The 15193-nt window shown below is 38.1% G+C and overlaps 1 protein-coding gene and 1 long non-coding RNA gene across 2 annotated transcripts; both read right to left on the reverse strand.

The window, feature by feature from the left end:
* Positions 1 to 245: 245 nt before the first annotated feature.
* On the reverse strand, positions 246 to 5283 carry LOC144636202 (uncharacterized). Its single transcript, XR_013567489.1, has 3 exons — positions 4626 to 5283; positions 2792 to 2839; positions 246 to 1731 (listed from the first exon to the last, which is right to left on the reverse strand). It is a non-coding gene; the product is annotated as an uncharacterized LOC144636202 (long non-coding RNA).
* A 7665-nt stretch (positions 5284 to 12948) lies between these two features.
* On the reverse strand, positions 12949 to 14737 carry LOC144636964 (uncharacterized). The gene is made up of 2 exons (XM_078496156.1): positions 14408 to 14737; positions 12949 to 13710 (listed from the first exon to the last, which is right to left on the reverse strand). The coding sequence occupies exons 1-2, from the start codon at positions 14735 to 14737 to the stop codon at positions 12949 to 12951; spliced, it is 1092 nt and encodes a 363-aa protein (XP_078352282.1).
* Positions 14738 to 15193: the final 456 nt, after the last annotated feature.

Genomic DNA, 15193 nt, shown 5'->3' on the forward strand with positions numbered 1-15193 from the left:
ATAAAGCAATATGTAAAAATACAAACCACCGGTAATTGAGTTTCATACCAGGTTAACACTAGACTATCAGCTTTCAGCAGAAATCTGCTAGTAGACTATCATAAATGATGTTCTCTGATTGGCCATGCTACCGATCTATTTTCGTTATAGATATAGTTAAAAGCCATAAACTACTCGGCTTGGCAAATGATCCGGTAGACTTAATATATAGATTTAGGCAAGCCTAAAAGCGGAGCTCCCCCGGTTATATGCCCTTTACATCTTTTTTAGAATGATTTTTTTTTCGTGTTATTTTCTTTAAATATATTATGTATTGTTTTTCACCATAAACAACAGCACCAAATAAAAGTAAAAATAGTTGATCAATCAAAAGAGGATGATCATCTAGCAGTTTGTGCATAACCTCTCAAAGAGAAACTAGAACAAAGAAAGCGTTGCTCTAGAAAATATCCATACACCCACCATAACTGGTATGTTATAGCTGTACATAGCATACAACTGGAAAGTTTTGCATGTAGCTTGTCCCAACCCCCCCCCCCCCCTCAAACGAGGGCCCTATTGGAACAATGACAGTATTATTTCCCGATACTATAAATAACAGCTGTCTGCTAGCAAACCGGAGTAAAAGCCAGCCGCAAGCAAAATAGTGGCATTTATCATTCTGCCAAATAGGTTCCCCCAAAATGAAAACACCATTTTCTCTTCATATGAGTCCCTTTTGTCCTTGAGGGGCTTCACTTTATTGCATGTAAACTAAGAAAAATTCTGGAGAGGCAGACATACTGTTTGTTAGTCCTAAACTCAGGTATAGTCTGTATAGATTGTTTGGCAAAAATTTTACCATGCATTTGCTTGTATATTAAACCATGCAAGCATGAGCAAAAAATATGGCTATAAAATTAGTTCTACTGAAACAGAAGGCTTAACAACAAATAACTGATCTGTGAGACACACCCACAAAACAAAACAGCTGTGTTTAATGTTTTATTATTTAATGACTGAGTTTGGTTTTAGTGAAGTAAAAAAATTTGCCTATGAACAACATATATTTCATTAGTTATTATTGTATTGCAACATGTGATATTAATTTAGAGATTGATGAACTGTGTATCTCATTATCATGATTACTGTTCTTCACAGTGTGGGCACTGGGAATTAAATGTTTGGGTAGGTAAAGCCTGCTGTTGAGCCAAGTGGCTCATCAGGCTGGAGCGTAGCCAGGTTTCTGCAGCATTATTAAGCAGCTAGGAGTATTTCTACTCCCCCTGGATGGGATGCTAGTCCATCGCAGGGTTAACCCCCCCCCCCCCCCCCAGCAGTAAATAAGCCGGTACCCATTTATACACCTGGATGAAGAGAAGAACTATGAGAGTAAAGTGTCTTGCCTAAGAACGCAACGTAGTGCCCGGGCCAAGTCTTGAACCCGGACTGCTCGATCCGGAGTCCAGCACAATAACCATTAGGTCACCACACCTCCCACAAATGTTTGGGTAGCCGGATGATTTTTATATTGTGTTGTCAGAGATCCCTTAAGAAACACGTACATGGTTGAACCTTATCTGGCTCTATTTCATTAACTTTAAAATTACACCTGACCACATAAATTGTATTTCACACAGAGTACAAAAGTATTAGTTGTACATGCAATGAAGAAATAATATATTCTGATTGTTCATTTATCTCTCTCTGTGTCTGCAACTCTCTGGGGAAATTCTGCTACTCGTGTTAACCCTGAAAAGGGAAAATAACAGATACCATTTTGTTGATGATCATTGACATCAAATGAATATTTATAATTTTAATTTAATTTATTCAGAACATTATACAGATACATAAAAAAGAGAGTTATTTTTTCCAATTTTTGTATGGGCCAGGGAATGTGTTGGGGGATATGTTTAGAACCAAAAAGTCCTTTCAGAGTGAGTGTGTCAGCAAAACCTTTTTTTACCTACTGAAGACACTAATAGTGCTATCAATAAGACCCGGCACATGGCGAGGCTTTGATGAATGTTTTGGGGTGTGAAACACCGGCTTAATTCAAGAGTTCCCTACAAAATGATGTGTCTTTTGAGACTCTTATATTTATCTCTGACAGGTGCTGTTGAAAGTACTGTGATTAAGTCCAGGAAAGCTTACATATTCTCCCTAAAACTTTTATCAGGGATGTAGCTAAGAAAACACTAAGCCGGCTTATTAACAAGCCCAGCTGGCTTTTCTGGCCTAAGCAGCTCTAAAATTTTACTAAGTCTTTGTGTTCATGTAAAATTTCGGCTGAGTTTAAGTTCTATTTCTACATTTGCCTGGTACCACAACAAGACAATTTATGTTAAGTTAGGGCTTGAGCTAATTATTAGCTATTAAGGTTTAAGGTATTAACAAAAGGAATTCAAACACAACAGGTCAATCTGCACTTCTCCCACAAAATCATTACAAGTATTCCGGTATTTTGTCAGGTCAGGTAGCAGATCTTGTTGGGTCTTTGCCCTCATACCCCTCCTCCACGGTGGGGGAGGGGTGCATTGTATGAACAACGAAAACATTTTTCTTGAACAATAAAAACATTTTATGTACATGTGCTTTTACATATAAATTGTGTATATTAAATTCCTCAATTGAACGAGGATTTTAGGGAAATATACAATGTAAACTTATCAAGGGGTTAAAACGCATACCATTTTTCACACCCAAAAGTTTTACACTTGAAAAACAAGTTTCATGCACTAATGTGTCATGGAGCTTCTTTAATATCTAGATAAAGAAAGGTATAAGCTGACACTTATGTAATGATTACCTGCATCACCAATTTCACTAACTGCACCCCTTGACTGTTTTCCCTGCACTGAAAACAAAATTTATACATATCAAAAACCTGTAAAATTCTTAACTTGCATCCTGGCAAAAAGTATGGAAATCCTAACATAGCAAGTTTTAGAAAGACAACAGATTTACCGAAATAAATGATAACTTCAAACTGCATCTTTCACCCTCCATAAATACTTCTCACTGAATTGACCTCAAAAAACTTGTTGTACATGTATTACTTACTTTTAATTATATCCTCGAGTCATCGCAGACAGGCCCATTTTGAACATATTTTTTTCACGATCAAAAACTAATCCTACTTCTCTTGTAGAAAAAAAATTGGCAAAAATATTTGATTTAGTCACTGCTTTAAGTTGGAAAACTTTGAAAGGCTAAAAGAATTGTACGAGTCATGTGCAACCTTCAAGAAAGCAATGCTCATAGCCACAGGGCTAAAAAAAGTACCCTCTGATTGTCTGGGGCAAGTAGATTTTTCTGTCAAGCAATTAATTTTTCATGCCTGTTTGCGTAATAGGTTAAAAGGCCCAGGCAAGTCGTCTACATGTAAATTATACAGTCACAAGTTTACTAAGAAACACAATCATGCACAGTCCTAGGCAAGCAAAATTTGAGAGCTGCTTGTTAACCACAGGGCAATCTGGAATTTATTTTTTCCAAGCCCTTATCCTACATTATAACTTCAGGATCAGTTTGGTTGTTATAACTTAAGAAAATTTCATGATCTTTCACATAACATTTTAGAATCTGTGCTATATTCTTTTATGTACCATATTTATTTGATTAAACGCCACGGCGTTTATTTAATTTTTCGTGATTCGAGTGCGGCGTTTATTAGAGGAAAGCGTTTATACAAGGCGGCGTTCATTTAAAATTCAATTTATTTCTTGTAAACAATAGTATGGTAACTGAACATTTTAATTAAAAAAAAAACAAGAGAAATATGTTTTACTGCATGCCTGAAAAGTCAATTCAATACCTTAACACCTTGTTACAATCAAGAAAAATATATTTTTTGGCCTGCTCAAGCTTGATTATTACTGCATTTGCTTTCCGAGTCTGTTATTCGAATGAATGCCGCATCATCATGATGCGGCGTTTATTCGAGGGCGACGTTTATTAATATTTCTGTTCTAACATGTAGCGCTTATTCGAGGGAGGCGTTTAATCGATTAAATACGGTAAGTTATAAAAAATATGAATAAACTAATCAATTTATTCTGAGAAAGGCTGTTATGAGATAAGAAATACAAAACTTTCACAAAACGTTTTCACTCAAAACATTCATATGATAAAAATTAAAATAAGGAAAACTACGCAAAGTTCTCAGTGAAAAATAACAGAGGTCATGGAGAAACTATATTTCGCTAAGACTCTCAGCTAGCAATTACCCTAGCTAGCAATGTCCCCTATATTGCATCTGACTCGGCCACATTCTTACAAATTTGCATGTAAATTTTGTTCTCTTCTTGTTCTGTACTCTTTCCAACGTTTTACAAACAAACAAAGTTGATTTAAAGTGGTGTGTTCTTCCTACTTCGGTGATTTAACTTCAGAATAAACAAATTAACGCGGATAGGAAAAACCAGAAGTAAGGTATGCTTTGAATACAACTCGTGTTTAAGACAATTAAAACGAATATCAGTTCACTAAGTCTATGTCCGATCCTTGTTTGACATACCGGTACAACACTGAGAGCTAGAACCCAGCTTCGTTTAAAAATGATGTATTAGGTTGAATGCTGGTTAATCTAAATACCAAAGACTTTTCTAATCTGTTAAAAAAAATGAACATCAATAGCTCACCTTGTTTTCGTAAAGGAATGTTGTCTTTGACCGTCCTTGCTTGGAAGCTTGGAAGATTTCCATTTCGATCGGCCATAATAGTTTAATCCTCTACTAACTATGGTTGTCATCACGGGTGAAACGAGGAATATATCCAAAAAAATGTATCTGTAATAAACTGTCTTTAAAACTGAGTCCTTCGTGTGCTTTTCAATTGAGGAGTCTTTATGCTTATTGCTTAGTAGTGAACTCATGCGTACGCTTGGTAAATCGGCATGCTGTGAGATTGTTTCCTGACTTTTCACACAGCGGCCTTCCTCAAGTTGGTCTCCCCTTCATGTAATTCAGGAGATAATTCTAACATTGTCAACAAGAGCTAAGAATGATTTTTTTTCCTCGCGTTTAAAACTTCCTACTATATAAGCTTAGCTGAGTAGAAATCGTTTTTAAAAAACTTTTTTGCTAAGGCCTTGATAGTAATGATTTTTCCCGCCAAAAGACGCGGGTTGCCACCGGAGCCTAGCTCGTTCCCAGGCCTAATCCGTGCGTACGGACGGACGTACGTACGCGACAACCAAAATTTCTCGGTTCGATAGGATACCATTTGCCCTGTCTGTTCCCTTGTACCCGCATGTTACCAATGGAGCTACGCTACGCGCCTTCGGCGCGTGGAGCTCCGCTAAAAAAAATACTTCTCATCGATTTTTTATAGTTTAAAAAATACAATACAAGTTATGCGTATCATTACATTTGCAGACAAATTTCTACATAACTTCATAATTTACATTTTAATAAATGTTTAAATTTTTGTTGCGAATAAGATCTAATTACACAGACGAATTCACTAAATGTTCAGCTTGGCTGGTACTTTTTACAAGTTTATTCTAGTTAAAGTCTTATTACAACCAATGACTACAACAGTTTTCATCACTAACCAACTCTTATACCTTGATGATCAATACTACCTCTCTTTGTCATTTGATACAACAATAATGGTATAAAACGAATGCACAATCGCCCAGTGAACATGTTGCAGTCGTTTTGTGAGTAATTAGTTACTATAGCAACATTATTGCCATTAAAAGTACCGTTTTTGTAGCTTATTGTGCTTATAACTCAAAAACGAGCTCAGTGGTCCAACTTTTTATTATATAGTGAATATCATGTTAAGATACAAATTTTTGCAAAGTTGTTTTAACAAAAAAAATACAATAAAAAAAATACACCTTGCAAAATGTTGTATTGTACCATGCTAATTACCAAAATGTTGTATTGTACCATGCTGATTATTATTAATCTCGTTTAACATATTACCCAGTAACAAAAATGGGGCTTATTGTGCTCGTTTTTAAGTTATTAACCCATAAAGCTAAAATCAAGGGCGTTTTTAGATTCTACTTCTGCAATGGTAAGTAGTGATGTCAAGAAAATGAGCCTAATTTGGGTATTATATTCGTTTAATACAAGAAACTTCTCGATTAACTTAATGCAATCTTGTCAAGTGTGGTAAACATATCCTTTGTACTAACGAAATAACATACGATAAATAGCTCATACCACGCCACAAAACACTCAGGTTTTAACATTAAACCAGTATAGAGCGTTTTCACGTGACGTAGAACTTCAAAGTGTTCCTATCAAGCGAAAAATTCAATTCGAGGAAACAGCGTTTGGAAGAAAATCTCGCTTCACAAACAAATTTCGCCCACAAACTGCCCACAAATAAGTTTTCAGATGACCGGGCCAAATTTCTGCTAGAAGTGCGGGGACGAAGTATTCGTTTGCGAAATTCGCTTTTAGCAAGCGACTGAATTCGATGTGACGGGTGCATAAAGTCGCGTCGCCTTGTCAATCGAACGTTTACGTCAAATATTGCTTTGGGTGAAAATTTAACTCTCGTGCGTTTCAAATTTTTTCATTTTTTTTTCGAAAATTGCATATTAAATAGAAATCATTCATTTGGCTGATTTTCTGTTTTTTTTTTTTTTTTTTTTTTTTTTTTTTAAACAAAATCACTGTTTGAAGGTATACGGTAGTCTTTTGTTTCTTTACATGTTATTTTTTTTAGATTTGAAATTTTAATTTGTACTCCTCGGTACATTTACTTAAAAAAGGTTTCGAGAATTTGGGACATTTTTACTCCTTGTAGACCACCGAACACCTTTTTTTAAAGGCCATGAAATATTTTAATGAGCAATGATTACATTTTGTTGTTGTTTTTTTTTATGCACCGTTGTCAAAACCCTTATCCATAGAGGTTTTTTTTGAAAGCATTGATGTGAGCGTAGCATATATCAGAAGTACCCAACGGGAAAATTTTCAAAATCGACTTGTCAATGCTCGAAACGATTAATAGACATCTAATAACAGGTTCACAGTTAATTATTAACATCCGTGGGAAAAAAATATCCGCTCTTCACAGCCAGCTAGCAGTAGATAGATAAGTGAAGTTGCCAGCCAGGATCCGTTTCGAGGTAGCTTTTTCCCAGCCAGCATCATTTATGAAAGGATGGTTTTCCCAGGAATTTTTTTCCCATAATCTTTTTGCTAGCCAGCAAGACAGACAAACACTTAAGTTAATAACATTAAACACGAATTTTAATTTAATTCATTTATTAAATTAAAATTGCTTACAATTAATTAATCAACTTGTCGATGGATAAGTTAATTAATTAATAATTAATTAAAAAATGATATTTTTAAATAAAATTAAAACTTTACTAACCTCGTGAAGTAGACACTACAACCATCAGTGAAGGGCAGCACCATAGGGTTAAGACACTTTAAGCTTTACTTTCAATAAAATGTCGCTGAATGTATCTTTATTATACCGAGTCCATGCCGATAACATGCAAGAACCCTGTCATTGATTCAGCTTTTAATGATAATAAAATACAAGGCTGGAAATGGCCCTATGTATACTCTACATCTCAAAATGTTCTTAGCATCTGCATCCAATTAAACAGAACGGCAACTGAATGTTAGCCCTGAGATCATTTTATGTATTGATAGGCACTGAGAGAAATTGTACCATTGCCTCAGAAACTATAATCCTAAACATCATAAGCTTTCGACGCAGGTGCTCTTAAGGAGCACTGTCTGCGTTGAACCCTACAACATCCTATCACGAGCATAAATAGACCACATAAAAAATGGGCTACCATCACCTTCTATTGTAGAGGCAGTTTTTTTTTTTACATAGTTGTTACGCTAGAAATTCCACAAATGATCAAGTACTATTGTGAAGTTTGGCGCTTTTGCTTTTAAAGGAGCTACGTAACGGACAACACATTTTGAAACATTGTCTTCAAAATTCGACTTAATCCATCCTTGGTTATTTTCGCCTTTTTATTAATCCTTTGTTGTTTTTCTGTGTTAGAAAACTATTATTTTGACCAGAAAAATGATTTAATATACCGTGACATTGCTCCTTTAATTATACAAAATAGTGACTTATTTAAATGGAAGGACTGCCATTCTCGCATTAAGATTATACTACCGGAGGAGTTTCTGGAGTTCGAGTTGCTTCGATTGTGTACTGATTTACCCGACCAACTAATTACTAATTAATTGCTAATTACTTACTTAATTAATTAATTAATTAATTACTAATTTACCCGACCAACTAATTATTCTAACTTTCAACACTCGTAACTCTTTACTGAGCTTAACTTAACAAAATGTTTGCCAGGAGGCTAGCATTTCGTTTATATATGGATGTCAGTTCGGTGAAGATATGCAAATAAAATGCCAACAAAGTACAAATCACTGAAGCAGAATGCCAGGACGACCAGGATGGTTTCTGTATAGTGCAACCGTTAAATTGACCAGACCGCATAGTCAACAAAAGTGAAGAAGAACTTCAATGTCTGGATACCACATAGGATGCAGCTGAGAATGGTCTTTAAGTTTATTTGTTTGTCCAGCTCGCACAGCATTGACAGTATCGCAATGGCTTAGAAGGTACAACCTTTCCTTCTAATCACTTGGGTGGCAGGAAGGCATCTTTCAGTTTAAAAAGAATGTAACGAAGGCATGGACAGTCAGTTATCGAGGTTCAAACTCATAATCGACTCCATATTTCCAGCAGTCAAATCCCGCGCAGGTACCGTTGTTCAGTAAAATTCTAATGTCTATTGCATGGCACAGCTCTAATCATGAAAGGAAGGTGAATCTTTCAATTTCTAAGGCATATGGCACATCTCAAATAGAGTGTGGTGAATGTTCAAATGTGCTTCATAGCTCAATTGGTAGAGCACTGACAGGACCAGAGTGTCTAGATACCAGGCTTTCGTGATCTATGCTTTGCTTGATAGTTCAGTTAGAAGAGCATTTGCAGGAATACGATGTCATGATGCCAAGGAAACGATGTTCAGAAATGCTTCATAGCTCAGTTGGTAGAGCTTGGACAGTAACAGAATGCCAAGATGCCACGATGACAAGGTTCAAATCTGCTTCATAGGTCGGTCGGTAGAGCATTGATAGAACAAATGAGTAAAGATGCTTGGCCCGTTCAGATATGCTTCATAGTTCAGTTGGTAGAACTCTTACAGACCCAGAATGTCTAGATACCAAACCGCCATGATCTATGCTTTGCTTGATAGTTCAGTTAGAAGAGCATTTGCAGGAATACGACTTCATGATGACACGGAAACGATGTTCAGAATTGCTTCATAGCTCACTTGGTAGAGCATTGTCAGTTACAGAATGCCACGATGCCACGGTGACAAGGTTTTAATTTGCTTCATAGTTCAGTCGGAGAGCATTGATCGGACAACAGTGTCAAGATGCTTGGCCGGTTTAGATATGCTTCATAGCTTAGTTGGACAACAGTGTCAAAATGCTTGGCCGGTTTAGATATGCTTCATAGCTTAGTTGGTAGAACACTTGCAGGAAGAGCATTTGCAGGAAGACGATGTCATGATGCCAAGGAAACGATGTTCAGAATTGCTTCATAGCTCACTCGGTAGAGCATTGTCAGTTACAGAATGCCACGATGCCACGGTTACAAGGTTTTAATTTGCTTCATAGTTCAGTCGGAGAGCATTGATCGGACAACAGTGTCAAGATGCTTGACCGGTTTAGATATGCTTCATAGCTCAGTTGGTAGAGCATTGACAATGACGTAACGCTAATATACTACGGTGACACGGTTCAGATTTGCTTAATAGTTCGGTCGGAGAGCATTGATAGGACAATAGTGTCAAGATGCTTGGCCGGTTTAGATATGCTTCATAGCTTAGTTGGTAGAACACTTACAGAGCCAGATTGTCCAGATACCAGACTGACATGATCTATGCTTTGCTTGATAGTTCAGTTAGAAGAGCATTTGCAGGGATACGATGTCATGATGCCAAGGAAACGATGTTCAGAATTGCTTCATAGCTCACTTGGTCGTCAAGATGCTTGGGCGGTTCAGATATTCTTCATAGCTCAGTTGGTAGAGCATTGACAGGACCAGAGTTTCAAGATACCAGATCGACTTGATCTATACTTTGCTTGGTGGCTTGATGTCAATGTGACACGGGTCGGATGTGCTTCATAGTTCCGTGGGTAGAGCATTGACAAGATCCGAATGGCTGGAATTGTCAAAGTGCCAAGCCGAGAAGACTTTAGAAATTCTCCATTGTTCATGTGATAGAATATTGAAAATTTTAATTGATTGGATGTCTCACCACTGAGGTAGCCAAGAGATGTAGGGGTTTCATGAGGTCACCATCCCCACTCGTTGTTGCCAGGTTTTCCATCTGTTGGTTTTGACGTGGTTTCCTGGTCCCCCCGAATACCCTTTTTTCTTTTTTTCTTTTTTTGCTTTTTAAACTTTTTTTTTTGCTTTTTTGCCCAAATATGGCTTTTAAATCAGTTCTTCGTTTTCACTACGGCCTTTTGTGAAGATCCAAGACCTCTAACATCAACCCTGCACGTAGTTGAGGTGCTTCCTGGTATGTCCAAGTAAATGATTCTGTATTCCCGTTGCAGACATCGCGTATAGCACAGATTACAGCCACGCCACAGCTGCCACAGCCATCTGGTGATCCAGTTACTGCAGATGGTTGATCTGGTAGTGGAACAGTAAACCTTTCAACGTCGCACCAGCTCGACGGATTAAATGCGTCATTACCGGTTGCTCGGAAGATGATATTACTTATGTCTCTCGCATTCGTTTTAAGTTCCTGTGGTACCGGACAGTGATAGCCATCATCAAAGTAGACTGTTGATCCTTCATCGAAAATATGGCGAGTCCCCAGTGACACGAGTTCATGTGGACTGGTAAGAACATGGTCACAGCACCTTCCATGTGGTTATGATGACATATATGTTCAACAACATTGTTAAGAACTTTGCCCGTTGAAAGATATGAAGGAAGGAAGATGTTTTGACACAATTGACTTTCTTCATTTGCCTTGTCACAGTATTTCTGGCCAAGAAAATTTATTACTTCATCTGACACGTACCGTTCTCCAACTAAAAGTGACAGTTCTTGAGACGAAATCCTATAGTTGTCATAGGATGCCAAATACTTCCCTTCTAGATTCCATCGATCCAAGAGAGCCTCTGTTACTTCTTGTGTAAACGAGTTGTCCTTGAATGCCATTTCTAACCATTTCATCTCAAAGGACACTTCTGAACGAAGACGCTTCACACGATGGAACCGTTGCAACACTCGAATTCCCTCCTTGTTAAAGTTGCCATACAGTGGAATTTGTGCAACAACTGCAGTGGAATTTGCATTCTGGGATGGTGACAATTCCTTTGCAATTTTTTCCAGTACTGATTGCGGCGGCAGTTTAGTAACTGTGATGGGATTTGTCAAGTCAGTCATACTTCCATCTAACGAAAATCTTGCCAATTTCCTATCCACGTCAGGGAAGGTACTTTCGCCAAGCATTCGCCTAGGGTACCTAAAATTGTCGTCTCGACGCAGCACATCTGCCAAAACACCAATATCTGCCGGCTCCTCCTCTTCAGAAATTTCTCCCAGGTTAACAAAGGTATGACTGTTGACGTCTGCAGCAGGTGGCTCTCTTTCAATTTTGAAATCCTTTTCTCTTACTCCCTCTGTGGGTTGTTTCTTATAAATGCTCTCATTAGTGCCACAAGGTAACGAAGAACGAAACGTTTTTCCTTTGTTGCCCCTTCTCGCTGCCTTCTTCTTTGGTGGTGCATCAGATTTCTGTTTTTGAGAAGGAGACGACTTCTTGCTGTCAGCTGCCTTCTTCTTTGGTGGTGCATCAGATTTCTGTTTTTGAGAAGGAGACGACTTCTTGCTGTCAGCTGCCTTCTTCTTTGGTGGTGCATCAGATTTCTGTTTTTGAGAAGGAGACGACTTCTTGCTGTCATTGCCTTTCCTTTCAATTTGTGTCTTTTCCCCCGAGGAAGCCGCTCTTTTTCTCTTTTCTGGAATCTCCTGGGCAGTATCTGGGTCGATTTTGTGCTTTCTCTTACGCCCAAATTTAGAAACCGATTGGTAGTTAACCACTCTGTTAAAGTAAGATGCCGGAAGCCACATGTCATCATCTGAACTGTAACCTTTGAAGCGGACGCGGAATTGGTAAGTAAGGGTGTCCTTGGACAGGCGGCTCCCAATAACCTTATCTATCTCGTAGAAATCTTCTGGGAGTGAATTCTCTGGTTCGGCTTCCACACTCTGGGACGCAGTTCCAGGTCCATTGTCTAGGAAGTCTCCTCGGTAGATGTAACCCATTTCATCCAATCGCTTTTTGAGTCCTCATGCAGTTTATAGCAGCCAATCTTGCTTTCCTCTACCGGAATAAGTTCAACAGCTCCTAGTATTGACGAGGAAGGTTTCCATTTGGTGAGACTCAGAGAAGGATGAAGATGGTAGGTATCATCGGTTGATGATCTTTGGTAAAAAGAAAAGCGGCATCTCATCGTTGTATCACCTTTCAATTTGAAACTTGTGCACTCGGATCCATCTTTCGACGATTGAATGCCCTCAACTCGAGCTATATCGAAAACTTTCTGTCCTTGTTGGACAGACTTTAATGCCACACTGGAAAACTTGATAATATCGTGCTTTGGGTCTACAGGTGCTTTACCAGGAAGGTATTTTGCAGCCCAATGTCGTTTCTGACGGCAACGTGCAATATACTCTCTGGGAAGTATAAGCTTCAAGGCTTGCTTAATATGGATGTAGGTTGTTCTATTATCTACGACTTTGCTTATTTTCCATTAACTTCCTCTAGCTTCCGTTTCTTTTGATATATGAACTTTAAATGGAATACCAGTCTCTAGGATTGAAATCCAAAGTATTTCATTGCTGAGCTCACACTTTCTCGTTCCCGAACCAGTGTTCAGTTGTTGAGGAGGGAGATGACGAGCATCAGTGATCCGTGTTCACTTGTCCGTTTGGATACCATCCAAAGTTATACTCACTGGTACCCATGCCTGGTCTCCCATCAAACTGGCATCCATTTGCATTGCTTGTGTAGCTATCTATATACCAAGCTTTTCCATTTCTTTGATTAGTCAGGGCAGTGCAACTATAACACTGAATTCCTCGGATATTAAGACGTTCGTACGGCCTGCATTTTCTTTCAAACCTTGTGAAAATGTAGTGGTTTTCCAACTTTGCGCGTGCATAGTCTATGTATTGAAGACTTTCAGTGGCGAAATTGCAAGTCGCCCTCAAATGAGTTGATTGTGAAGCAATGTACTTCATGTGAGGCAGGGATAGACGGTAATATGACCAGTTTATCTCTTGACGATCGTACCCAATTGGATAATTGTCTCCGAAAGGTTTGTGGCTAAAGAAGAATCTTTGAGCGAAGGAAAATGACTGTATCAAGGTCCAGACATAGTTAGACTCTGACTCGATGTCACAGTAGACATAAAATGGCTCGCTCTGTCCATCACAAATGATGAACCTTCCAGATTGTGTGACACCTGAATCCAGAACTCCCTTACAGCTTCCATAACATTTGTGTTCACAGCGTCTGCCAGTATAATTTGCAGGACAGGTGCATTTAAACCTGACTTCGTGAGGAACACAAATTTCCTGACACTCTCCTCCCTGGAAACAAGGATTTGGCTGGCAGCACTTGTTCACACAACGATGTTTACCCTGTTCGTAAAGTCGCCCGCCCTGTTGAAATGTAAAGTACTTTTATAAAAGCCAGTAACATTAAAAATAATTAAAGCTAAAGGGAAGCCAGTGAAAAGTCTTGATTCTCAAGCGTTAAGAAAGTGTGAACTTCGCAATGCGTTACGTAAAAAGTTTTATCCGTCTGCTGACAAATCAAAACGATGACGGTGCATATGACGAAATCAAATTTTTCCATGTGGAAGACGCAGGTTGGAATCTGGTTAAAACTGGGGTCTTCCTTACTTACTTTAAGAAAAAAAAAACATTTATAGAGAATTAAAATCTTATTGACCACTTGTTTACACTCGGTAGCGGGTCTTCCAGCGTGCGCGTTAGACGTTGGCTAGCTGCATATAGATTACTTTTGTTCGACTCATTCAAAATGTTGATATTCTGCTGCATTACGTGTTCTACCACTTTATCCCCTTTGGAAACAAGTCCAGTTTAATTTAAATCATTGTTATGTAGCAAGAAAAGATTGTCTATTTTAAAATAAAGACATTCTTACTATGATGAGAAACTCGATCTGTCAACTGAAGAAGGCTTGTATTGACAAAAGTGCCAAAACTCTCAAACATGCAACGAGATGCGATGGAACACCGTGTAAACGAACTACATCAAAACAAGAGGACGACAATGAAACAAATAAACATGATCGTAAATAAATTGTTTTATAATTCTTGTTTTCCTTACGTACCTCCACAGTATAGCTTCTAACTAAATCATAGTACTTGGTTCCAGGTTTGTGTTTCAATGCGGCTGTTTTCATCTCCTTGCTGGCATCATTAAGCTCGCAGTTGTTTTCCTTGATATTTGGTGAATAATTAGTTGAGATACACAGGCAGTCATCTCTGCACAGCATGTGACATTCTGTTGCACTGTTGACAGTGTACATCTTAAACACGTGACCTTCTAGGGCGTGATCAAAAACCACATTCTGGTCTTCCACGAACCTGAAGTTCTGACTATTCCCTTGACATTTGTGAGAAGTGGTAAAAGTTGCGCGTAAAAGAAAGAGCAGGACCATTTCAACTAAAATGACGGCGAAACTCATAGTTTTTCTGTATTGTGAGAGAAGTATAGTATTAAAATATTAATAATATTTTTATACTATTGCAGAAGATCAAGAACGAGGCACACAACACATAAAGTTAAATTATGCAGCATAAGAAGCATGACTTAACAGTCACTTTCTCCGATAACAAAGTTTATATCAATCTTCTTTCTGCGCACAATAATCCGAAGCCATGTATAATATTGTCATAAAACATTCCGGTTATTTGAGAACACAAACCACTCACCTGGGCCTTCTCTATGTGCTCAAAGAAAAAAGGAATAAATTAAAACAGTGCAATATCCTCCGAGGTAAGTGCATATGTTTGCTGATTTCTCAAAAACGAAAATGCCATATGCTTCTAGTGAGTAGTCGTAGGCGTATTATTTAAATCAGATGCTCTTTTATCTTTTTTTATTTTTTTTAGGC

The sequence above is a fragment of the Oculina patagonica genome, chromosome 13 (genome assembly GCF_052425735.1).
Source record: "Oculina patagonica isolate OP01 chromosome 13, crgOcupat, whole genome shotgun sequence".
In the NCBI taxonomy this organism is placed as follows: Eukaryota; Metazoa; Cnidaria; class Anthozoa; order Scleractinia; family Oculinidae; genus Oculina; species Oculina patagonica.